Source organism: Microtus ochrogaster, chromosome 19 (assembly GCF_000317375.1).
Source record: "Microtus ochrogaster isolate Prairie Vole_2 chromosome 19, MicOch1.0, whole genome shotgun sequence".
Taxonomy (NCBI): Eukaryota; Metazoa; Chordata; class Mammalia; order Rodentia; family Cricetidae; genus Microtus; species Microtus ochrogaster.
This window is the reverse complement of record NC_022021.1, coordinates 163,506-189,985: the sequence shown is the minus strand read 5'-3', so window position 1 is coordinate 189,985 and position 26,480 is coordinate 163,506. Positions and strand designations below refer to the sequence as shown.

General features: G+C 43.7%; 2 protein-coding genes across 2 annotated transcripts in view; one reads left to right on the top strand and one right to left on the bottom strand.

The window, feature by feature from the left end:
* The first annotated feature begins 1,738 nt into the window (after nucleotides 1–1,738).
* Smn1 (survival of motor neuron 1, telomeric) lies at nucleotides 1,739–13,959 on the top strand. The gene is made up of 9 exons (XM_013349654.2): nucleotides 1,739–1,839; nucleotides 3,015–3,086; nucleotides 3,291–3,410; nucleotides 4,257–4,457; nucleotides 4,651–4,797; nucleotides 6,964–7,056; nucleotides 8,363–8,473; nucleotides 10,582–10,632; nucleotides 12,424–13,959. Exons 1-8 carry the CDS (start codon nucleotides 1,768–1,770, stop codon nucleotides 10,627–10,629), a joined length of 864 nt encoding a protein of 287 aa, XP_013205108.1. The 5' UTR covers nucleotides 1,739–1,767; the 3' UTR covers nucleotides 10,630–10,632; nucleotides 12,424–13,959.
* Nucleotides 13,960–17,380: 3,421 nt separating this feature from the next.
* Nucleotides 17,381–26,480, bottom strand: part of Naip (NLR family apoptosis inhibitory protein) — a 48,870-nt gene continuing 39,770 nt past the window's right edge. Inside the window, exons 14-15 of the mRNA XM_005356419.2 lie at nucleotides 23,455–23,619; nucleotides 17,381–18,529 (exon numbers count right to left, since the gene is read on the bottom strand). Coding sequence (XP_005356476.1) covers nucleotides 18,165–18,529; nucleotides 23,455–23,619 — 530 coding nt within the window. The 3' untranslated portion in view covers nucleotides 17,381–18,164. The remainder of the gene's footprint in view (nucleotides 18,530–23,454; nucleotides 23,620–26,480) is intronic.

The following is a 26,480-nucleotide window of genomic DNA, read 5'->3' as shown; positions in this document are numbered from 1 at the left end:
TCGAGACAGGGTTTCTCTGTGGTTTTGGAGCCTGTCCTGGAACTAGCTCTTGTAGACCAGGCTGGTCTCGAACTCACAGAGATCTGCTTGCCTCTGCCTCCAGAGTGCTGGGATTAAAGGCGTGCGCCACCACCGCCCAGCTGAAAATGTAAATTTGATGGGAGTCAATCTGTAAATTTTCTGGGATTGAAACTATGGGGGCAGCAGGCAGTGGTGGCACATGCCTTTAATCCCAGCACTTGGGAGCCAGAACTAGGCAGATCTCTGTGAATTCGAGGCCACCCTGGTCTACAAGAGTTAGTTCCAGGACAGGCTCCAAAGCTACAGAGATACCCTGTCTCAAAAGTTAAGGAAGAAAGGGGAAGGGGAAGGGGAACGGGAAGAGAGAGAGAGAGAGAGAGAGAGAGGGGGGGGGGAACTAACTATGGGGTCACAAGTGTATATCAAAATCCTATCAGGAAAACCAGGCCCAAGAACTTATCAGTCACACCAGATCAAGGAAATGGTCAGCCCCTCACCTGGGACCCGTTATGAAATGGTAACACTGCAATGGAAAGCCCTATGCCACCAATCCATCACCTGATACAGTTATGTGTTGTGTGCATCAAGAACCAACAAGCAGAGGATTCCTGAAAGGGTGTGTGTATGGGGGGGGGGCAAACCAGAGCCTTGACAGGCACTCCTAGTAGCCCTGATAGGGACCAGAACCATGACAGGTTTCTAACAGCCCCTGCCAGGGACCAGGCCTTAGTTTAGGTTTACTGCAGGTGGGTGGAGGTGAGCAAACAGTTTTGGGGGATGGGGGTAGGAGGTGGGAACACAGCTGAGGGGCGCCCCCTTGGCCTTCTGCTGTCTCAGCAAATAGCTTTCCCTACCCTGCTGTTGAAAGGTCCCTACCACTAGGACTCCCAGTCAGCCCCCAGACTAATTTTTCCTCCACCAATCAGTACCAGATTAATCCCTTCTCCTTGGATTTCCTCTAACTCTGCTTAAAAGGAGCTTGCGACCTTCTTTGGGGGGGGGGTCGCCATGAGCCACCCCAACTCTGGAATTAATACAGCGCTCTTGTTTATTACATACGTGATTCTTGGTCTTTTCTTGGGGGCTTCTTTTGGACCGTAACAATATTGTGCAGCTCTATCGGGTTACGTGCCATTGTTAATACTAAATACTAAAACTATTGTTTAAAAAAGAAAACAAATTTGACAGAACCTGTAATCCGCAAACTCGGGAAGCTGAGATAGTAAAGACCAGCATAGGCTATATTTATTCATTTATTATTTATTCATTCATTATTTATTCATTTTGGTTTTTCGAGACTGGGTTCCCCCGTGTAGCTTTGGAGCCTTTCCTGGAACTCACTCTGTAAACGAGGCTGGCCTAGAACTCACAGAGATCCACCTGCTTCTGCCTCACAAGGGCTGAGATTAAAGGCGTGCGCCACCACCGGCCGGCTCAGCACGGGCTATAAGGCGAGGCTGAGCTACAAGTGTGGGACTCTGACTTGAAAAACGAAAAAGGAGGGGGAGGGGAAGGAAAGAAAATAAGTTGGAAGAAGAGAGGGGAAAAGAAGAGAAAGAGCTAGAAGAAAGCGAAAGGGAGAAAGAGGAGAGAGCCGTGACAGGAGTGGGAAGCAGATTAGCCATTTGCCTAAAATTCGCGGAGCATCTCTCGCTGCCTCCCGGCCACCGTGCACTTCCGGTCCCAGAAGCCCCTTACGACGGAAGTCATCAGTGGGCGAGCCGGCAGCGTCCGTGGTGGCTCGCCATGGCGATGGGCAGCGGCGGCGCGGTCTCGGAACAGGAAGACTCGGTGCTCTTCCGGCGTGGCACCGGCCAGGTGAGGTCGCGGGTGGCGGCGCACCCCGGCGCTAGCGGCGAATGAGCTCGGAATGCCGGCCTGGACCGAGCCGGTGCGCGCTCGGGCCCCTTGCTGCTACCCCTCCGCAGGAGACTTCCGGTGCGGCTCGGGCTCCTGAGTGGCTCTGAGCCACGCTTTGGTCCTGGGAGCTTGTGAGGGATGTGCGGGAACAGGGACCGACTGGCGGAAGCAATGAAACCAGTTAGGAGTTATTGAAATGTTCCAAACTTAGGTTACCATCCAGATGTTAGCGTGAGTTTAGACTAGATACAGTCTTGTCATTAGAAGGACCTAGTTTCGCGGGTAACTGTGGATAAGAGAATTTGAGAGAGAAGGGTAACTGAAGTGCCCTGCGTAGCTGAAAAGTTGCTACCTATTGCAATGCGCTGAGGCGGGGAAGACGAGAAAGGCTTCTAGTGTTTCAAGTGGGTGAGACGGAAGATCAGAGCTTCGTGGTGCATGTTACAGTCACAAGCCCTTGGGAGATGGAGGCAGCAGGGTCAGGAGTTCAGGATCAGCCTTACTGACAGAGTGAACTCGAGGCCAGCCTAAACTACAGCGGGACTCTGAGAGTAAAATAAACACTTTTAAGCATAAGGGTTAAATCAGAGCCAGGTTGATGGGCCGTTCCCGTGACCAGTCCCAGCTACTTGAGAGGCCAAGGCAGGATTTTGAGGTTGAGGCTAGCGTGGGAAATAGAACACGCTCCATCTAAAAAACGTTTAAAATATTAGGAGGTCAGTCTTCATATGTTAAGTGTGATCGCTGCCTGCAGTGTAGGGTGGGAGAAGAGAATTCAAGGCAGCATTCGGCAGTGCTGCACCATCATTCTCTTCTCTTGGGGACAGCCCAGCAGTTAATTCCCAAATGAAAACTTTGACTTTTGGCCTCAGTGTACACTGGGTGGTCTGGTTCTTTCCTCTTTTTTTTTTTTTGTTTGTTTGTTTTTTTGTTTTCGACACAGGGTTTCTCTGTAGCTTTGGAGCCTGCTCTGGAATTAGCTCAGGTTGGCCTTGAACTCACAGAGGTCCGCCTGTCTCTGCCTCCCAAGTGCTAGGATTAAAGACGTGCACCACCACTGCCCGGCTCCTACTATATATTTTTAATTAAATCTTAACTGTCCATAAATTATTTGTATTCTTTTTTCACTTCAGAGTGATGATTCTGATATTTGGGATGATACAGCATTGATAAAAGCTTATGATAAAGCTGTGGCTTCCTTTAAGGTATGAAATGTTTAATCACTCTTCTTCATTTTCTCATTTCATACATTTTGTGTGGTGGGGGGGGGGCTGAGTAACTTGGGGCTTTCTTAGGTGACAGGACCGTGAGACCGTCTTAGAGTGTAACGGTTGTGTTAGGGAATGACGACTTTCTAACAACATGTCCCTCCGTAACATGTGCTTTTATTTCCGTTACTGTTTCCATAGCATGCGCTGAAGAATGGCGACATTTGCGAAACTTCAGATAAGCCAAAAGTCACAGCTAGAAGAAAACCCCCTAAGAAGAATAAAAACCAAAAGAAGAATGCCACAGCTCCCTTGAAACAGGTTGTGTGTTTATTTAAACAAGGTCTTGCTCAACCTGAGGGAAAGGGTTGATGGCGCTATTTAGAGTGAATGAGAGCTATAAGCAGAGTCAGCAGTATTGCTTTCTTAAGGTGATCGAGATGGCAAGATCTCTCAAACACACACACACACACACACACACACACACACACACACACACACGCAGGCGCTCGTATACACAGGTATGCATGGATATATTTTTCTCCTGTGGTTCTGGGCATTAAACCCATAGCTTATTGCATTCTGGGTATATGCTGTGTAGTTAATGAGTAACTCTAGCTCCTCCTCCCCCCACAGTTCAACAGTCCAAAAACTATTATGGGAAAACAAAAGTTTTGGGTAACTAGGTCTGCTAATGTAAAAGCAGGGTCTGAGGTGGGAGTATAGTCCAGTTGTAGAGCACCTTGTACACACCCAGCCTTGGGTGTCCCAGCATCAAACCCACACTGTCAGAACAAAGCCCTGTAGATGAGGTGACATTGTCTTAGCTTTTTTTTTTTTTTAGAGTAAATATTTTGACGCCTCATTAGTCAGTTCATTTTTACCACAGAGGAAGGGTGTTGATGTTAGATGAACTCCTGCTTTTTTTCTGTCCAGAGTGGTGGATGTGTCATACACTTTTGGTCTGTTTTGTTCTTCATGACAGATTGGGTGGTAGAGGCCATTACAGCCATTCGTCATACTGGCAAGAGAAGATGCAGGGGACTGAGTAGGGTCCGTAATTAAGTAGATGGGAGGATTGGAATTGTAGCAGGAAAGCTGGATTATGGTTTGTTCTTGTCAAAAGAAGTAACATGTAGACGTCTGCATCTTTCGTTTCTTTTGTAGTGGAAAGTTGGCGACAAATGTTCTGCCGTTTGGTCAGAAGACAGCTGCATTTACCCAGCTACCATTTCTTCTATTGATTTTAAGAGAGAAACCTGTGTTGTGGTTTATACTGGATATGGAAACAGAGAGGAACAAAACCTGTCTGATCTCCTTTCCCCAACCTGTGAAGTAGCTAATAACACAGGACAGAGCACTCACGAGGTAAGGTCATGGATATGTCTGTTCCCGAAACAGACTGAATAAGGAAAAAGCCTTATAATCAGTTCTCATTTTGACCTACTAAGGCGTTAGACACCATTCTTCCCCGTCCTCCCATGTTCTCTGTTCATTGTCTTTTAGCTACGAAAGAAACACAGGGCCGTACACATAACAAAAATGTTTCTTCTTTTTAAAGAATGAGAGCCCAGCTTCAACAGATGAAAGTGAAAACTCCTCCAGATCTCTCAGAAGTAAACCACAGAGCAAGTCCAAAGCTGCGCCGTGGACTTCATTTCTCCCGCCACCACCCCCAATGCCAGGGTCAGGACTGGGACCAGGAAAGGTAACCTTTCATGTTGGAACACTAACTCTTCCATTAAGTAATTTATAGCTTTCATATGAAACTCTACTTTTTTCCGGCCAGAATCTATAAAAAAAGGAAAGGTAATAGTGGAGCCATGGGGTAGTAGACTGCTAACTAGTGTACTTTCCTTTCTAACGTGCTTTTGATTACATTTATGGTAATCAAAAGAGTCCTATAGGATTCATATATAATATGGGCATGATCTCAAGTAGCTCCCAGTTTTTATTGTTGTTTGCTCTCTGTTTTGTTTTTTGAGGTTTTTTTTGTTTGTTTTTGTTTTTGTTGTTGTTTTGAGTCCTGGTCTCTCACAGCTGAAGATGACCTTAAATGTCAGAGCTTTGCACCTCCACCTGCTAAATGCTGTGGGATTACAGGTGTGTATCATCCACCACACCTAGTTTGTCCCAGTTCATATTACAGCATTAAAAAAAAAAAGTGGAAACACTCTTCTTATGGTTCTTTAGTTGTAAGTAGTAGAAGTCAACTTTAAAAAGAATTTTATTATAGGCTAGGTTATGGTTAGAACCTTCATTAGCTGGTTCTTTTGTACCAAACGGTTTTATTTTTCCTCAGAGAATATGGTATTTTGATAATTCGTGTGTGTATGCATGTTTGTATATGTGCATGTTGTATGTGGGTACTTGTGCCTATGGTAGCCAGAACTCTACACTGAGTATCATTCTCAATCCCTCTCCACCCTGTTTTCTGGGAGAGAGTGTGGAAGTGAACTTGGGGCTTGCTGATTCAGCTAGAATGACTGGCCAGAGAGTCCTAGCGATCCTGCCTCTGCCTCCCCAGTGCTGGGATTATAGTTGTGTGCTGCCTTGTCTGGTTCTGCTGTGCGGGTGCTGGGGACCCATACTCAGGTTTCTTGCTTTTGTGGCATGTACTCTACCAGCCAGATCGTCATCGCTAACCCCAGATAATAATTTATAAAAATCAAATATGATTTAACACTTTTCCTTAAGATTTTCTCTGAGAGATGAACATAGCACTACACCTGTCAGCTCTCACCTGGAGAGGCTGCAGGAGAGGACTACTGAATTAGGAACTAGTCTGGGCTACCTAGTGATGCCGAGTTAAAAAAAAAATAAAAAAAGAAAAGAAAAACCAAAACTAGAGCCTAAAATGAAAACAAGGGACAGAGGGCAGTTCAGGGGGTGATGACATCTGCCACAAGCCTGCTAAGCTGAGCTCTACTTGCCGGAGGGATGCGAGTTGCATAGGTTGTATCTAAGTTCCACACGAGCATCATGGCTCATGCTCACTCACGCACACATGCACAGCTAAATAAATTATGTTTTAGAAAATTTAAAAAACAACAAAGGATTTTCTAAGTTTTCTAATCTGAAATGATCAAATCTCTTAATGTATACCTTGTCTTTTTGGTCTTTTTTTTTATTATTATGTATACAATATTCTGTCTGTGTGTATGCCTGCAGGCCAGAAGAGGGCACCAGACCTCATTACAGATATTTGTGAGCCATCATGTGGTTGCTGGGAATTGAACTTAGGACCTTTGGAAGAGCAGGCAATGCTCTTACCCTCTGAGCCATCTCTCCAGCCCACTTTTTGGTATTTTTTTACAGTGTACTTTAAATTAGATTATATAAGTAATAGAACCTCCCAAACTTGCTTTGTTTTTAAACATTTACCCATTTGGGCAGGTACTGTGTACGTACGGAGGTTGGAGGACAGGCAGTGGGAGTTGGTTCTCTTCCTCCAGGTGGGCCTGGGGAATCAAACTCAGGCCCTTCCTCTGCTGAACCATTGTGTAGACCCAGTAATAGGATAACTACAGAACTGTTATGTGATAGTGGGGGAAGGCTATACCCTTAAGATGAAATTATCTTGGTAAATACATTGTCTTTTATTTGTTAGGCAGTTACAGATCTTTACTGTGATTTTACTTACTAAATGTGTAGAGAAAAGAAATGAAAAGAACGTAGAGGCTACCATTTAGTTACTTCTGTATATGTGTGCGTTATCTGTGTGTAGGTTTGTGCGTGTGGATACAAGTGCTTTTAACTGCTGTGCCATCTCTCACTTTCTGTTTTTATTACTTTGTTTTTTAATACTCCTCCTTTCAGTGAAGGAAGGAATTTTCCTTTAAAATATTAACTTTCTTTGAAATATTCTTTATAGCCAGGTCTAAGATTCAATGGCCCACCACCGCCGCCCCCGCCCCCTCCTCCCTTCTTGCCGTGTTGGATGCCTCCGTTTCCTTCAGGACCACCAGTAAGTAAAAAAGAGTTTAGGTTAAACAGCTTTTATATGCAGTTCGGAGTTTTGTAAAACATAGGGAACTGGAGTATGTTACCTTAGACTACCCCCAAGGTTAGATTCTAGCAGGTAAAAACTTAAACCTCAGATTTTAGATTTGAAGGCCCCTCTGTTACTCAGACCCAGTGATCTCCCAGTCTCTTCTCCACGCTCTGTTGTGTGTTTCCTGCAGTAGTTAGTATCCAATCTGAGGTGGTAGCTACTGTTAGAAAGGACTGTGCCTCCTCACCATACATAAGAGATTGTGTGCCTCCTGAAGTACTTGGATGCTAGCTTCTGGCCCTGTAATTTCTCGTGGTAGATCTCTTTCGTTGTTGCTTTGTGCTTGTGGGTGGTTTTGGGTGGTGTGTGTGTATGTGTTTCCTGTCTTTTGTTTTCCCTAATGGAGGTTTTTTTTTCCCTTTGCTTTTTTTGTTTGTTTTCTGAGATATGGCTTCTCTGTATAGCAGCCCTGGCTATCTTGGAACTTGCTCTGTGGACCAGGCTGGCCTTGAACTCCCTAGTGCTAGAAGTAAAGGCATGCACCAACTGGCCCTAACGGAGTTTTAATGTTTTTTGGTTTTTTTTTTATTTTATTTTATTTTATTTTTTTTATTTTTATTATTTATTTATTTATTTATTTTTTTTGGTTTTTCGAGACAGGGTTTCTCTGTGGCTTTGGAGCCTGTCCTGGAACTAGCTTTGTAGACCAGGCTGGTCTCGAACTCACAGAGATCCGCCTGCCTCTGCCTCCCGAGTGCTGGGATTAAAGGCGTGCGCCACCACCGCCCGGGTTTTTTTTTTTTTTTTTTTTTAAGATATTAACTAGTAGTTAAAAAGATGCTTTTGAACACCCTGTATTTGGTTGGGATTTGGGCAGATATTCTACCTCAAATTGTTCCTTGTAGTGGCCTTGAGAATGCTGTGTGGGGTGTGTGGTAGTGGTGCTGTGTTTGTGTCTCTGTGTGTGTGCGTGCGCGCATGCATGCATGTGTGCATAACTTGTGGAAAAGCTAAGTACCTATGTTTTGTCTCCTATGCACAGCTTCATAATGGAACAAAAATAATCTAAGCATATTTATTGTGTGAACTGTTTCTGATCTTTGTTAAACTTGTTGATCTTTTACTATTATGGCTGGTGTCTAGTGCTAGAATTTAAAAAAATTAAATAGAAGTCATCTCATGGGGTGTAGAAATAGGTGCAGTTTATATCCATTGTCTCTGTGTAAAATGAATTCCTGTATTTCAATATTTTCCTAATTGGATTCTTTTCCATTTCTAGATAATTCCTCCACCCCCTCCCATATCTCCAGACTGTATGGATGACACTGATGCCCTGGGAAGTATGCTGATCTCTTGGTACATGAGTGGCTACCATACTGGCTACTACATGGTAAGGATTGCCTGGAACTTTCTTGATGTGTGTGCTCTTTTCAGTTGTACGACTTCTGTACCTAGAGCCAGATGCTGGGTGACTACAACAGTTTCATTTGTGGAGACTAAAAGCTAAGGTGGTTTTGTAGCTGTAGGACTGCTTAGAGTGTAAGAACTGACGTCCTCTTTCAGCGCCCTCCTGAGCATGGCCGGAGTTGATTTCAAACTTCTGGTTTTTATGTGCGGGGGTCTTTTTTGTTCGTTTTTTTTTTTTTTAACCTTTTTTTGAGGCAGGGTTTCTCTGTAGCCCTGGCTGTCCTGGAACTCTCTTTGTAGACCAGGCTGGCCTTGAACTCAGATCTCCTTTTGCCTCCCGAGAGCTGGGATTAAAGGCATTTGACACTACCTGGCTCATTTCAAACTTCTTTAATGGCAGTGCACACTGCCGTTCTAGCACTCAGAAAGCTAGAATTTAAGTGACACCTAAGGTAGTTTTCAATTTCAGTTTTTCTGCTTTGAGGATAATAAGTTTTGTTTTTCCTTGTGGATTGGAGCTTATTATATCACTCAGGCTGGTCTCGAACTCCTGGGTTCATATAATGTCCTTAGCCTCCTGAGGATCCGGGCCTGCATGTGTGCACTGTCACGCCTGGATGTATTTGTACTGCTGTGGAGGGGTTCTTACACAGACTCGTGTGGCTGGATTTTCTGAGTGCTAGAGATCATCACGTCCCGGGCCTTGCACATGCTGGGCAAACCCTACCACTGAGCTGAATCCCAGCCTGTCCATTTTGTGAAGTTGAGCATTTTGTTGGTAAACTTAATTTACATTCTTGTGTATAGTTGTAGCTGTGTTACCTTGCATTATATAAATAGGAAAGTGATCTGTTTATCCATTCTGCTGTTAGTGACTATGCTCACCACTTCAGTCTGTAGAGATCAAAGCAGAATGAGAATGAGTGAGAGCTGTTACTGTAGTAACATAAATGGGCTCTGTGGTCTTCATTAAAAACATCACTCTTCAGTACATCTTTGACTTTGGATCAAATTTAGAGCACATATAGATAACTGTAGATGGCATTTATGTAACAAAGGAGGGCGTTTGGGCTAGTCTAACCAGGAAAAACAATAAATGTTTGAGAACTTATTTTTTTTCTTGAACTTTAGCCCTTTTGTTTAGTGAGTTTTGGTATTTAATGATTGCTGGCTGGGTTGCAGACTATAGGACATTTCACATGGCAGACAAGTGCTGTCCTACTGAGCTACACCCTCAGCTTTAGTGAGTGAGTGAGATAGATGTACATCATTGGGGTCAGGAGGATCACTGGTTATAAAGGAAGAAAAACTTAACTGCAGCTTAGTGTTTACTTTGTGATTTGTTTCTGTTGTTTGGGGTTGTTGGTTTGTTTGTTTACAGGGTCCCACTCTGTGGTCCAAGCTTCTGAGTCACTATATAGCCTAGGCTGGCCTCCAAATTGTAGCAGTTCTCCTGCCTTAGCTTCCAGTTGCTGGGTTAGAGGTGTGTGTTACCATGCCAGGCTTGGCTCAGTCACTGTTAAAGCATATTGGAATACTATAAACTTATTTCCTGATGGTATTCTATTAAATAAAATTAGTACAGCATCTCATGTGAAACAGATTGTTCATTTGGTTGTTCTTGTAGTGCTGGAGATCAAACCAAGTGCCTTCTTGCACATTAGGCAAATACTCTAGCACCTAGCTATATTCCCACTCTCATGGTGTTTTGTGGTCTTACTATATAGTTTAGCCTTGCACTGGCCCAGGATGGCCTTGAAGTCAAGACCCTGAACACTGGGATCAGCAGGTGTGTTTCACTTTGGGGCTTAAGAAATTTTTTGTTTTATTTTCTGTTTTGTTTTTAAAATGAGAGACCGGACTAGCCTTGAACTCACAGAGATCCCTCTATTTTTTGAGTGCTGAGTTTAAAACCCAGCAGGAGGCCGGCTTTAGATTCCCTACGTAACTTAAGGCCGTCTTGAACTGCTGATCCTCCTTTCTCTACACCCCCATCCTGTGCTTACCATTACACTAGGCTTGAAATGTTCACTCACACATTTGTCTAGGGTGTGTCCTGTGCTTTCAACTTTTTATTTGCTCTTTTTACAGGGTTTCAGACAAAATAAAAAAGAAGGGAAGTGCTCACATGCAAATTAAGCAGTAAGTCTTATTATTGTAAGAGTTAATCTTAACCTTTGCATAACTTTCATTATGTGGGAAATGAGTGCTTTGAACATTTAAAAATTAAAATGTCAAAAAATTTATATAAAACTATACTGAAGCCGGTTGTGGTGGTGCACGCCGGTAGGATTTGCTGAAGGAGGCAGAGGCAGGAGGATCACGAGTTCAAGGCCAGCCTGGGCTACACATTTTTTTCTGCCAGGCGGTGGTGGCGCACGCCTTTAATCCCAGCACTCGGGAGGCAGAGGCAGGTGGATCTCTGTGAGTTCGAGACCAGCCTGGTCTACAAGAGCTAGTTCCAGGACAGGCTCCAAAGCTACAGAGAAACCCTGTCTCCAAAAACAAAACAAAACAAAAACTATACTGAAGACATTTTATTTTTTAAAACTCTGTGTGTGTGTTTCTGCCAAATATGTGTGGGTGCATGGAGGCTAGAGGAGGGTGTTAGATCCCCTGGAACTTGAGTTACATGTAGTTGTCAGCTGCTTGACATGGTGCTGGGAACTGAACTTGGGTTGTGTAGAAAAATAGCAAGTGCTCTTAACTGCTGAGCCCTCTCTCCAGCCCCATGAAACACTGGCAAAATTAGATTAAATATCGAACTATCCTCACTTCATGAAATTCTCATGGTGTCAAAGTGTTACCGCCCAAATATTTGGTTGCTTTGGTTATGTGGGCAAGCCATGCTTTTATGAGAAAAGATCCTTCAAGTCCATATTGTCTAGCCTCAGTCTCTGTAGTGCGGGGAATGTAGAAACACAGTATCACACCTAGTTTAGAATCTGGTTTAGGGTGTGAGGATAATTGCAGTGTCATTGGCCAGTTGGGCTTGGCTGTTTGGGTTTTGGGTTTTGTTTTTGTTGTTGTTGTTGTTGTTTTGGAGGGGGCATTAGGGATTCACACACATAGTAAGCAAATATTCTGCCACTGAGTCATATCACCAGTCATACATGTACTTTTTATTTTTTTTTTATTTTTTTTTTATTTTTTTGGTTTTTTTCGAGACAGGGTTTCTCTGTAGCTTTAGTGCCTGTTGTGGAACTAGCTCTTGTAGACCAGTCTGGCCTCGAACTCCCAGAGATCTGCCTGTCTCTGCCTCCTGAGTGCTGGGATTAAAGGCGTGCGCCACCACCGCCCGGCACACATGTACTTTTTAAATTAAGCTTTTTTGTGTATATGGAGGTTTTGCCTACATGTATGCTTATGTACCATGTGCATGCCTGGTGCCCTCGAGGCTAGACAAGTGCATTGGCTCCCATGAAACTAGAGTTAGATATAAGTGGTTGTAAGCTGCTTGATTCTTCTAACAAGAGCAGTGAGTGAGTGTTTTAACCACTGAGCCACCTCTCCAGGACGCACCCCCCCCCCCACACACACACACTGAGCCACCTCTCCAGGGCACCCCCCCCCCCACACACTTTAATAAATATACAATGTACAATATACGGCATTTTCTATTGTCTTAATTACTGTTCTGGTGTTGTGAAGAGACAGCATGTCCAAGGCAACTCTTATAAATGAAGACTTTTAACTGGGGGCTTGGTTACCATTTTAGAGGGTTAGTCTAAAATTACCAACCACTATGGCAGGAAACAGCTCTGAAATGGAAGCTGTTTGTTTGTTTATTAGTTTTTCAAGGGGAGGTTTTGCTGTAGCTTTGGAGTCTGTCCTGGAACTAGGTCTTGTAGAACTGACCTTGTTGAACTCACAATGTTGCCTTTGTTCTTTTGTTTATGTATGACTGCCTAGACTCTTTTCTTTCAAATTCAGGTTCAGCTCTCTCCCACAGAGAAGGTGTGTTGGTGTCATGAACAGAAGTCTCACTGTCATCTTGTGGACTCTTGGCTGAGTGGTTATCACCAGTGTTTTCCCAGTCTGGGCTCTGTGCCTCACTCGCCAGTGGAGTGTTTATAGGAACACACTTTGAGGAACCCAGCGGTGGAAGTCAGTCTGCCAAAGCTGTGACTGAGCACAACTGTAGAACTGTGACTTTCTTAGTGTGTCAAGATTTTTATTAATGCCTTTACAAATAAATAAAAGTCCTTTTTTGAACTCTTGACTCTATAAATACTTTCCTTTGGGATATATACAGTGAAGTTGAGTATGTGTAAAGATACAGAAAGAAAACTCCTCAGACTTACTACCTGGGTAAAGGGTAATTTGTAGGACAGATTGAAGGTTGGAGAACAAAAGCTAGCTCATGTCACAAGGACTCCACTGCCAGCCGGTAACCAAGGTGTGTTCTGGTTTGTTTGTGTGTGTGTATCTTTCATGAATCAGATCTGGAGGTCAGAGAACAACCTGTGAAGCCTTCTCTTTGTCTACTATATAGGTTCTAGGGATTGAATTCAGGTGGCAGGTGGCAGGTGGCAGGCACCTTTACCTGTTGTTGCCATCTCTCCAGCTTGTTTTGTAACCCGACTTTCCTGTAATTTACAGTTCTCTTGACTCAGCCTCCCAAATGCTGACATCACAGGCAGACATCACCACACCTAACTGTGTTGTCTTTTAGAAGTGTATTGTTCTCTTTGCACCTTCTCCTGTCTGTCTTCCTAGTCTCCCTGTGTACCCTGATGTCCCTTACCTCACTGTGTATCCTGCCTAACCCCATTGCCCGCCACTCTCCCCATAGCCATGCAGTTCCATGTGCACCTTCATTAGATTCTGGTGATGAGGACTGGTGTCATGCACTTGGGCTTCTCCCTGGATCAGTCACCTCTGGAGAAAAAGATCAGTATGTCCCCTCTGTTCAGATGGAGTCCATAGTAGAACTTGTACAAGGCCCTGGGTTTCATCTCCACTACCGTAGGAACAGAATAAGTTTTGGCTAGATAAACTAAGTTAATAGCCGTCAAGTAAGTATTATTAAATTAATAAACAGTCAGTACCTAGTAAGTAGCTTTGCCAAATATGTGAGCTTTCAGAAGGGACTATTACCTTTCACGACTATTGGCTGTTATAGATTGGGTACAACTTCATAGGTTAATTTTCAGGTTAAATTTAATTATTAATCTATCCAGTTAACTTCTAACTAGATATTAGACATTAACATTAATTTTATTTCCCTTTAGTAGCTAACATATTTATTTGGACTGAGGTTATTCATTCCGGCAAGTGCTCACCTTTTTTAAATGCTGGGACTTGCTCTTGGTGGAACTAGGATACATTCTCTGTTGGCATATGATGTAGTCGCGGCTACTTGAGAAACTGAGGTAGCAGGATTCAGCAGTTAAGACCAGCCTGGCCAACATAATGAGACCATGTCTAGTACAGTAACAACAGAGAAAAAGGCTGGACTAAAGAAAATGTGGCAGGGCTGGAGAGATGGCTCAGCGGTTAAGAGCATCACCTGCTCTTCCAAAGGTCCTGAGTTCAATTCCCGGCAACCACATGATGGCTTGCAACCATCTGTAATGAGGTCTGGTGCCCTCTTCTGGCCTGCAGGCATACAGACAGACTATTGTATATATAATAAATAAATAAATATTTAAAAAAAAAAAAAAAGAAAATGTGGCAACAGAGATGGCTCCCTGGGGAAGGGGCAGGGGAAAGGTACAGCAAGAGGACCACTGGTTTGCTGGCCATTAGCCTAGCCTCAAACCCCCAAGTTCTAGGTTCTTAAGGGAATAAACGCAGACAGCGAAAAGACTCCGAGTGTGGACATGGGCATATCCATACTCACGTGTACACATGCGCTCTATCTTTCTCAAATAAAATGGAAATAAGGTTGGTTAGGGCAGTGGTGGCACACACCTTTAATCCTATCACTTGGAAAGCAGAGGCAGGTGGATCTCTGTGAGTTAGAGGCCAGCCTGGTCTACAAGAGCTAGTTCAGGACAGGCTCCAAAACCACAGAGAAACCCTGTCTCGAACCCCTGCCCCGCCCCCCATATTAATTTTGGCTCATAGTTCTGGAAGTTTAGGGCTGATGAATTTGCCTAGTGTGCTGAGCTCGAATCAGGTATAATATTTTTTAATTGATACTGAGCTGTACTTTTTTCTCTGCTCCCCTCCCTGCCTCTCACCTCCCCCTTTCAATCCTCCCCCAAGGTACCCATGCTCCCAATTTACTCAGGAGATCTTGTCTTTTTCTACTTCCCATGTAGATTATATCTATGTAAATCTCTCTTAGTGTCCTCATTGTTGTCTAAGTTCTCTGGGATTGTGGTTTGTAGGCTGGCTTTCTTTGCTTTATGTTTAAAAACCACTTATGAGTGAGTACATGTGATAATTGTCTTTCTGGGTCTGGGTTATCTCACTCAAAATGTTTTCTAGCTCCATCCACTTTCCTGCAAAATTCAAGCTGTCGTTATTTTTTTCTGCTGTGTAGTACTCCATTGTGTAAATGTACCACATTTTCCTTATCCATTCATTCTTTGGTCGAGGGACATTTAGGTTGTTTCCAGGTTCTGGCTATGACAAACAAATCTGCTATGAACATAGTTGAGCACATGTCCTTGTGGCACAATTGAGTGTCCTTTGGATATATACCCAAAAGTGGTATTACTGGGTCTTGAGGAAGGTTGTTTCCTAATTTTCTGAGAAATCGCCACACTGACATCCAAAGGGGTTGTACCAGCTTGCATTCCCACCAGCAATGCATAAGTGTTTCCTTTTCCCCACAACCTCTCTAGCATAAGTTGTCATCAGTGTTTTTGATCTTGGCCATTCTTACAGGTATAAGATGGAATCTCAGAGTTGTTTTTATTTGCATTTCTCTGATGACTAAGGATGTTGAACATTTCCTTAAATGTCTTTCAGCCATTTTAGATTCCTCTGTTGAGGTCTGTACTCCATTTTTTTAAAATTGGATTATGTGTTCTTTTGGTGTCTAATTTCTTGAGTTCTTTGTATATTTTGGAGATCAGACTTCTGTCTGACGTGAAGATCTTTTCCCATTCTGTAGGCTGTCGTTTTTGTCTTGTTAACCATGTCCTTTGCTTTCCAGAAGCTTTTCAGTTTCAGGAGGTCCCATTTATTAATTGTTTCTCTCAGTGTCTGTGCTGCTGGGGTTATATTTAGGAAGTGGTTCCGTGTGCCAATGCGTTCAAGTGTACTCCCCCTTTTCTCTTCTATAAGGTTCACTGTGGCTGGCTTTATATTGAGTTCTTGGATTCATTTGGACTTGAGTTTTGTGCATGGTGATAGATATGGGTCTATTTTTCATTCTTCTACATGTTGATGTCCAGTTATTCCAGCAGCACTTGTTAAATATGCTTTCTTTTTTCCATTTGATATTTTTTTCTTCTTTATCAAAGATCAGGTCTTCAAAGATGTGTAGATTGATATCTGGGTCTTCTATTCGGTTCCATTGGTCTTCCTGTCTGTTCTTATGCCAATACCAGGCTGTTTTCAGTACTGTAGTTCTGTAGTAGAGTTTGAAGTCAGGGATTGTGATGCCTCCAGAAGTTCTTTTATTGTACAGGATTGTTTTGGCTATCGTGGGTTTTTTGCTTTTCCAAATGAAGTTGAGTACCGTTCTTTCAAGGTTTTTGAAGAATTTTGCTGAGATTTTGATGGGCATTGCGTTGAATCAGGTATAATATTGATAGCGGCAACAAGCATGATTTGTGTGTGCTTTGTGTATATGTGTGTGGGGTGTGTGTGTGTGTGTGTGTGTGGTCACATTTGGCATCAGGAAGCTGCCAAGATTCAGTGGGAACTTCATCTTGATGACCTTATTTTAGATACCCTCCAAAGGCCCCAGCTGTAAACACAGTAAATTAAGTTCCCATTCCTAGTAGCTCACATTGGGGATTGCATTTTAAGTCTTGAATATTTGAGAAATATTTACACCATTTCCAAATCATGGCATGAGAGAACATCCTAGGAGACGGCAACAGCAAAGGCCTTTGTATAAGAATGTGTGTGGAATATTCAAGAACAAGCAAGGAGGCCAGTAGCCAGGGTGAGAGGAAGCAGAGATTAAGGAGCTCAGGATGAGCAGGAGCCTAGGCCACTGAGATTGACATTTCCCTTTAGCTGGGAGCTCAGTGGAGAATAGTGAGGTAGAGCGTGATCCGACCCCCAGGGGCCGCTCTGATTGCATGGCAAAAATGCGCTGCAGCTTTCACAGATGTGGCTAACCCTGTGAAATCCACTGTATTTTGCAAGTGGAATTGCCAGGACTTGTCAATAGATTATATATGTAGTATGAGAAAATTCCAAGAAAACACAACCTCAGTTTCTTCAAAACACAGAATTGTTTTTGGAATGTGATTGCATGCTCCTCCCAGGTGTAGCAGATAGGAGTGAGTTTACTTGGGATTACTCATTATTGCTTGCGTTGTTATTCAATTAAATGCTTAAGCCATCCTTTATATTGTCTCTTTAGAGTGGTCCTCAGCCTTCCTAATGTTGCAGTCCTTTAACACAGTTCTTCATGTTGTGCCCCAACCATAAAATTACTTTCATTGCTACTTCATAACTAGCTTTGCTGCTGTTATGAATCGTGGTATAAATATCTGTGTTTTCCAATGGTCTTAGGCAACCACTGTGAAAGTGGTCGTTTGACCCACAAAGGGTCTTGACCCACAGGTTGAGAATTGCTTTATAGAAAACCATGTTTTTGCCATGTGTGGCTTGTCCTTGTAATTGTATACAGCCTGAACTCAAGAGAACTTTACTCAGGTGACCTCTCTTAACCCTCAGAGCATAAACTGTCTGCTGCTCTGAATAAAGCTGGCTATTGTATGAGACTTTAGTACACCTCATTTATTGGCTCCATTCTCCCAGGTCCCACCACCTCTAGAGCAATGGCAATTATGAAATGACAATTACCACAATCAAGTTAACATATCCAGAAATCCTTACAAAATTAAATCACACAAAGCAGAGTGGATTCTCAACAAAATTAAAAAGCTATCATGATATATGTAACTCCCCAAAATCCTCTATAACAAAATCAGTTTTCTCTAAGTCCAAAGTCTTCCTCACGTTGGCCATGGATAAGAGATGGTGTGAGCAAGCATGGCCACACCGAGGCTGCTGAGTGCACAGAAGCCCTGAGAAGACTGAAGAGCATCTCTGGAAAGAGTCGTTTGCGTCCTGTGGTAAAGTCGACTTGTGCTTCATCATGTGTGGGGCTGACTCATCTTTAAACTGGACATTCCTTACCTCCGTCAAATACGCCTTCCATGCTGTGACTTTTACACAGATCAGTGTTCCTTTCCCTGCCCTTCCTGTTGACTTTGGCAATGTAGGATTCTCGGTGTGAACTTGAGTGAGGCTCTATAGTCTTTAGGCAGGAGGACGGACAAGGCCTGCTTTCATAGCTCCTAAGTTTAGTGATGGGCATGTAGGTTTTCAGTTACCAGCCTGATGCAGTTTAGGAGTAGACTTGTATATAATAGTTAGGTTCTACTTAGGTCTTGCTAGCAACCCAGGCTGGATTCAACCTCTTGATCTTACTGTCTTAGTCTCTTAAGTACTGGGTACACCATGCTTGTTTAGAGTGAAATGTATTAGAAAATTGAGTTTTGAGACCCGACAGTAATCTTCGGCTGCATCTTTCACTTCTGAATGACAGGCGAGAAGGGCACTACCCACCTCCAGTGAACAATCAAGTATTTGGACTGAGGGTGCCTTTCCTTCACAGCATTAATCACCCTCAGATCCTCTTCATCCAGGAGCCAACTGAGCATCCCGAGCCTGGTGAGGCTGGGCAGACGGGACACACACTGACTCAGAGCCTTGACAGTGGTGGCCTGAACTTGGATGCGTTCTGGAAGATGCCGGGAAATATCCAGGTTTTGCAAGTTTGGCATGTTGTCCAGGACTTGAAAGAAATTTCTGTACCCTTCCTCTGTGATCTTGTGATTCATTGAAAGATCTAAGTTTTCAAGTTTCTGGAGACCTCCGCTGGTTGCTCCCTTGGCTGGAAAGAGAGCAAACCAAAATATTTATGAAGACTAAATGCCAAGGACTTGGATAAAGTTTACAAAGTTATTACCCACCTATCTCCCCCCGCCAAGATCCTACTACATAGCCCTGGCTGGCCTAGAACTGATTTATGTAGATGAGGCTGGCTTAGAACTCACTTATGGAGATGAGTCAGGTCTAGAACTCACTTATGTAGATGAGGCTGGTCTAGAACTCAGTAGATGAGTCAGGTCTAGAACTCACTTATGTAGATGAGCCTGGTCTAGAACTCACTTATGTACATGAGTCTGGTCTAGAACTCACTTATGTAGATGAACCTCATCTAGAACTAACTCATATAGATGAGGCTGGCCTAGAACTCACATCTGCCTACCTCTGCCTTCTAACATCTGGGATTAAAGGCATGCGCTAAAATGCTTGACTTTAAATATGTTTTAAAGATCATTCTTTGAAAACCCTAAAGAGCTGCTTGGTTGATTCAGGAGGAAGCAGAAACCAGGAAGTGGAGCATGGAATTTTGGCTGTTAGGGCAATGTGAACTCCTCTTCTGGTCTCACAGAGGACATAGGTCAGGGCAGAGTACGGCTATGGAACAGGTTACAGCATAGGAGACTGAGAAACTGTGCCAACAGTGTCTCCCTTTCTGCAGAGAAGGGAAGGTGACAGTCCTAAAAGCTTGTTCTTTGACTGTAACTGCTCTTCGGTTTGCCCAAATGACTTCCTGGTTACTTAGAGTTCTGTAGAAAATGCAAGACAGAGTAAGGTCTCAACCCGAGTCCATGACTGGGAGTAGGGACCTAGCAGTGCTTTTGCTTCAGTTTTAATTGTCAGATCAAAACTCTGCTCCCTGCTCTGTTCATTGATTTTTTTTTTATTTTTATTTTTTGGTTTTTCGAGATAGGGTTTCTCTGTAGCTTTGGTGCCTGTCCCGGAACTAGCTCTTGTAGACCAGGCTGGCCTCGAACTCCCAGAGATCCGCCTGCTTCTGCCTCCCTAGTGCTGTGATTAAAGGCGTTCGCCACCACCGCCCGGCTCATTGACTTTTTTAGACAGGCTCTCACTATGGAGCTCTGGCTGGCAAGGAACTCACTGTGTAGACCAGGCTGGCCATGCACTTCTACAGAGCTCTACCTGCCTCTGCCTCCTGAGTGCCGAAACTACAGGTGTGTGCCTCTCTAACACACCCCTGAAGTGCACCCCAGCAGAACCTCTCCTTTCTTCTCCAGTCTGTTTTAGAACTCCTGCCTCTCACTCCTGATACTTCTGGGCTGTTTGTTTGTTTTCTTTTTTGAGACAGGGTTTCTCTGTGTAGCTTTGGAGCCTCTCCTGGAACTTGTCCTGTAGACCAGGCTGACCTCAAACTCACAGAGATCCACCTGCCTCTGCCTCCCGAGTGTTGGGATTAAAGGTATGGGCCACCACTGTCGGGCTTCTAGTCTTAGTTTTAAAAGTTCTTCAAATGGACCTGGTTCCAGGTCACAAGTGATTTTACTATTCAAAAATGTCCCAGTGCCTTCTCTCCCAACCATGCCCCCCACCATCTTATTTAAGGTCTTAGCAGTAACCTCACATCCACAGACCTCCCTGGCCCCAAATTAGGTTGAGTTCTGCTGTATGCAGAAGGAAACAATGAAGGATAATTTGGCAAATGTATTGACTAAAACCAACAAAAAGCTGTCCAGCCTCAGATTCCATCAGTTCCACAGGCCCCCAGCTGGGCACAGCTACTGTTTCAGTTGGCTTGGTGGCCATGACTATGTCCAAGTGCAGTCACTTTGGGGTTCGGACTTCAACCTATGGACTTTGGGAAGACAAAATAAAGTTTATGTTGACTGCCACAAAGCATAGGTTCTAGCTCTGGCTTCTCTGGATGCTGAAGCAGGAGGATCAGGAGTTCTAGGCCAGCCTGGGCTATATAGTGAGACTCTGTTAGAGAGAGAAAAAAAGCAAATCTTAAGAACTACTGAGCTGGGGAAAAGACATCATATCATGAAAACACTGAGAACTGGCACTAAACAAAAGAAACGATGCAGGTAGAAACCCAAGTGAGAGTGACTTCAAAACAGAATGTGCTGGGAAAGAATTGAAAAGATAAAGGCAAAAGCCATTTCCACGTCATTGAAAGGGGAGAAAAGTCGTGCCCAGCTGACCCAGAGTAGAAGAAATGGTAACAGAGTCCTTCAGGCAGAAGGACAAGGACCCTGGCGAATGGGAGCGTGGTAGGCTCAGGAGCAACAGCAGCTGTGAATCAGTACATTGCAGCAGACACGGAGGTGGGATGGCCACCGCAAGTTTGTTACCAGTCTGGGCTACTACATATGATCCCCTGTCTCAAAACAACAATAAATAATAAACAAATAATAAATGAATAAGCTAATCTAGTTTGAGAATACTAAAGCCAAAACTATTTAAAATACTGGTTGAAGAGTTAAAATGACTATAGAAACTGAAAAAAAATGACATGCAAAAAGATAGAAGATGAGTATAGGTATTTTTATTTGTGTGTGTGTCTCCATCCGCACGCCACAACATGTATGTGAAGGTTGGAGACCAATCTTGGATTGTCAGTTTCCTTCATGTGGGATCAAACTTAGGTCTTCAGACTTGGCCTTTTACCTGCTAAGCCATCTTGACAACCCAGATAAATGGAACTTAAATATTCCATGGACACCTCCCAGACTCATAAAGTAGTAAAATATTCATTTGCATATTAATTTATATTATTAAAATTGCAAATTTTTAATATCTGAGATGACACTAAAAGAGGAAACTGTGGAGCTGGAGCTACGAAGGCCACAGCAAGCCCTGAGATCGGAAGCAGGAGGATGGCTATCAATGCAAAGCCGACTTAAGTTACATATAAGTTTGAAACCAGCCTGGGTTGCAGAAATAGACCCTACCTCATTACCCCCAGAGTAAAAGAAAATGTGTAATGAATAAATTAATAAATATAGGAAGCAAAAAAGCAGAAAAGAACACATATCCTATGAAATAAATAAGAAACCAATACTAAATCAAAATACAAATCCCTGCCATTCTCTGGGGAGGCTGAAATAAGAGGATCACAAGTTCAGGGCTATTGAGGGCTACATAACAAGGTAAAGACCAGACTGGACCTATCAGTCAACAGTCACTGTCTCAAAAAAAAAAGTAGATATTCAACTATTGTCACAAATATATTCAATGTAAATTAAAGGATTAATGAATTGAAATTTTTACCCTTGGTTTTTTGAGACAAGGTTTCCCTGTGTGTAGTTCTGACTGTCTTGGAACTCTCTCTGTAGACCAGGCTGGCCTCGAACTCACAGACATTCTCCTGCCTTTGCCTCCCAAGTGCTGGGATCAAAGGTGTGTGCCACCACTCCAGGCTGGATTGGAATTTTATTTTAAAATTTCTGTATGCGTGGGGGGTGTGTCGGGGGTGTGCCTGATGCTCATGTACATGTGGGTGTTTGTGGGGACCAGAAGTTAATGATAGATGTTGTCTCAGTTACTCTCCAGCCTACTTTTTGAGACCGGTCTTTTTATTTTTTTATTGTTTTTATTGAGTTTTATAATTTTCTCTGCTCCCTTCCCTCCCCCCACCTTCTACCTTCTCCCATAGTCCCCATGCTCCCAATTTACTCAGGAGATCTTGTCTTTTTCTACTTCCCATGTAGATTAGATCCATGTGTGTCTCTCTTAGGGTCCTCTTTGTTGTCTAGGTTCTCTGATCTATGGCCATACCACCCTGAACGCACCCAATCTCATCCACCAGAGAGTCTTTTGCTGAACCTGGAGCTAAAAACTTCCCTTGGATTGTCTGGCTAGTGCTATGGACTCTCCTGTCCTCAGCTCCGTAGCGCCCCCTCCTGGGAGTATGCTGCATGTCTCACTGAGCACTCCATATGGGAACTGGAGTCACCTTACAGACAGGCATCTCTGCAACCTCAGATTTGCATCATTTATTATTTTGGTGACTGTGGGTTTTTTTATTGTTTGAGACAGGGTCTCCTGCAGCACAGGCTGGGCCTTAGATCACAGTCTAGGCAAGGATCAAGAGCTGGATAATGATGGTCCTCTTGCCTCTACCTCTCAAGTGCGGCCATTACAGGTGTGTGCCACTATAACCACCATGCCTGTTTGTATGTTGTACTAGGGCTCAGGCCCAGGGCTTCATGCAAGAGCTTTATCAACAGAACTCCTTCCTAGATTCAACCTGTAAAATCTAACTATGAAACCATAGAAGAGACTCGCTTTAAATTTAGGTGCATAGATTTAAGAGCAGGAAAAAGACATGGACACCCATGCTAATACACAGGAAGTGGGAGTAAGGCAGGAGCTGGTCTACCAGGAAGATCTCACAGCCCTGCATGTGCTGTGCACCCAGCTTGGAGACAGAAAGACAAACTAGAACTATAAGGAAGGTAGAGAGTGGCAGAGATCCATTAGTATTTCTTTAGGGACTGAACCTAGGTTTCTGGCATTGGCGGTGGTCTGTGTTCCAGGCCTGGTTTAATTGTACTCGGATAGCAAAATTTCTAAGACTGAACTGGAGAATCTTGTTCAGCTCTTCACTGCAGACTCTTACAGCTTCCTATACATATTGGAAATACATACCTAATAAAAAGAGTATCCTGCCAGGTTTGTGAAACACCACACAGTAGGACACTGGCCTAGCATGCATGAATGAGCCCTAGCACTGGAAAAGCAAACCCACAGACTGCATGGCTTCTCTAGCTGCCCCAAAGAGGCTGTCGGCCTGCTCAGTCTGACCGGGATGAACTCAAACCGTGCAGAAGGACAGGAGAGGCAGCAGCATGAGAGCGGAAGTGAGGCAGGACTCTGGACTGTGGGAGTCAGGTGTTCTCATAGACACCTACAGCAGGCAGCTCAACAATGATGCTGGCCTTTGCCCAAGAGGAAACCTTTGAAACTCACCGATTTCCATCACACTGTCGTCATCCAATGTCTCCACGAAGTAAAGAACTCGGAGATGCTGAAGCTGCAGACACTGCTGGACAATCAGTCTGGCCACTTGCTGGATCCCGTCCCCAGTGGGAAGGAGCAGTTCCTCCAGGTTCCTGAGAGAACCCAGAGCCTGGGCTGTGGGAGACACCACAAAGCCATCCTCAGCAGCTGTCCCATCATGAGCAGCTATGACCTGGACATCTGCAGCCTAGGAGCCCCACACTCCTGGTCACTTCCTCTCCACGGAAAAGAGAAGGGGTCAGCACACAGCTGTTCCTGCTGCTCTTTGCAGCTGGCTTCTCCGTCCTCCCTAACCTGTCTCTTAGCACAAGTTCAGGCTGTCTCTCCATTCTACTTCCTTTCTCACAACCAGGCTTCCTTTGGTCTCAGGTCACACCACTGACTCCACAAGGCCTCCACCCCAGACCCTTCTTCACCATCCCACCTCCTGCCACCACCCTAGTGATTGCACACTGAGAAGACCCACACTGGGCATTAAAACATGGTCCACCACCATGGCAGCCTTCCTTCCCTCTTGCTTAGCAGGACACTTTATGTCACATGATCACTTACTCTACTCCTGAGGCCCCACAGAAACTATTTTTGAAAACTTTCTATCATGGACCAATGTTCTAGATTTATCTTTGGCTTTTCCTCTTTCAGTTCTTGAATGAATCACGTCTCCACAGAACTCCGATTCTTTTAAGACTGGGTATTTAGAAATCAAGTCAGGTGGGGCTGGAGAGATGGCTCAGAGGTTAAGAGCCCCGGCTGCTCTTCCAGAGGTCCTGAGTTCAATTCTCAGCAACCACATGGTGGCTCACAAACCATCTGTAATGAGGTCTGGTGCCCACTTCAGGCATGTAGACATACACACAGACAAAATATTGTATACGTAATAAATAAAATAAATCTTTTTTTTTTTTTTTTTAAAAAAAGCCAGGTGGTGGTGGCACACACCTTTAATTCCAGCGACACCCTGTTCTACAAGAGCTAGTTTCAGGACAGGCTCCAAAACCACAGAGAAACCCTGTCTCAAAAAAGCCAAAAGAAAGAAAGAAAGAAAAAAAGAAACCGAGTCCAGGGATTTGGCAGGGACAGAGTGACACAGTCAGTGCTTGATTAGCATGCTTGAGACCCTGGATTCCATCCCCACATCCTTGACCTGCACACAGGCACACACAGTCACAAGCGTACTCAATAACTGAGCCTTGTCTTTGCACTATTGTTTCTATAAAAGCAAGAATGGTAGCCAGCAGCTCTCCCGAGCCCGAGCCACCTATGAAAACTCAGGGACTTTCTTGTTCTTGCCATATCTGCTTAGAGCAGCAAAGCTGGTTATACAATTTCAGTTTCCATATGTACTAATAGCACTTATATCAGTATGCATGACATAAGATTCATCAGTTGGGTTGAATGCTTTGTTTTGGGCTTTTAAAAGACAGCTCAGGCTGGCTTGGAACTAATAATCCCCCTGCCTCAATCTCCTAGTGATGGGATCACGGGCATGTGCCACCACTCCCAGGTTCTAAGTGCTCTTTCTCAAATGGGTTACTTAAGCCATCTACTCACTGAAAGAAATGATCCTAGCTCTGTGTATGGAAAACAGAAAACAAGTGAGCAGCTGAGCACTGGTGTCCTTTACTAGTAAAGCACATTCTGGTCTCTCGTGTGACAATCCCAAGAGATTCCTGTGTAGAGAAACCTAGATTTTTATATACATATATGGACTTATGTATGTTTATGAGCTAACAAACTGAGTCTGCACCAATATTTCCATCTTGTGATTCTTTCTTCCTGACATTTAAAAAACAACTTAAATCACATCTGTGTGTATTTATCGTGTGTGTGTGTGTGTGTGTGTGTGTGTGTGTGTGTGTGTGTGTGTGTGGCATGGTATGGGTTTAGAGGTTTAGAGGCAGGGGACAGCTTGCAGAAGTGGAATCTTTCTCCTTCCATCATATGGGTCCCAGGGATCCAACTCAGGTTGTCAACCTTGGAGCCAAGCTTCTCCTTGCTGGGCACCTCCCGTGCATTTTTCCTGAAAAAAATCTATATTTTTGGCAGAGCTCTCTGAGGAAAATTCTCAACTTCACTTTGCAACAATATATATGCACTCATTTTTAAAAAATAAAAATAATTTGCTTCATTAAGGATTCATTCCAAGCTGGGTACCGGAAGCCAAATACTTGCTTCCTTCTGTCTGGGCTAACCAGCCTCCTATTTTAATGTTTGTAAATTATTACAAATAAAATTTGTAATATTTGGGGAAGCTCTCATTATAGCCAGCGTGCAGTCAACCTGTGACACATGACAGTGACCGATGTTGTCGCTGCTGCTTTACCACACCTGACTACCAGCACCTCCAAAACCGAAGAAAACACACATCAGCTGCCTCCACAGAAGGGAAGAGAAAGGGGTCAGGCCCTCCTTATGCACACTAAAGTCTGGGAGCGCTGTGAAGACAGAGCTGTCTACCCCATACCACCATTGTCTCCCTGCTCGTGTTTGCCAGCAAAGCACATTACTTTTCTAAATGATTTTTTTAACTCAAAAAAGTTTATAATCTCTCTACACTTATCATTTTGCTCAGTATGATTTATTACAGATTTCTTTTTTTGAACTAAACAGAAGTCTTAGTATGTATTCTGAAACCTTTGGAACAAACAGGATATAGAATATTTGGAGAGGGACAGATGAATTGGCATAGAGGTCATGGTCAATTTCTCTCCTAAGAAGTCAGTGTCTCTAAGGAGTCAATACTGATACTGAGCATCATTATGGTGTCCTCCTAAGGACCAGCACGGCTGGTACAGCTGACCCTCTGTATCAGCAGATTCCACCAACCACTGGTTCAATTTTTAAAAATCGTGTCTGTGGCAAACATGTACAGATATTTTCCCCTCATCATTATTCCCAGAACAACACAGAGTAACACCTGTTTACATAGCATTTACATGGCATTAGGCACTGTAAACAGTTGAGAGATGTTTTAC

Excerpts from the sequence above, each read along its gene's own strand:
- Smn1 (XM_013349654.2), top strand. The coding sequence starts at position 1,768 with ATGGCGATGGGCAGCGGCGGCGCGGTCTCGGAACAGGAAGACTCGGTG. Across the intron at positions 3,411-4,256 it reads CCACAGCTCCCTTGAAACAG|TGGAAAGTTGGCGACAAATG; the intron begins GTTGTGTGTTTA and ends TTTCTTTTGTAG. Across the intron at positions 4,798-6,963 it reads CAGGACTGGGACCAGGAAAG|CCAGGTCTAAGATTCAATGG; the intron begins GTAACCTTTCAT and ends TATTCTTTATAG.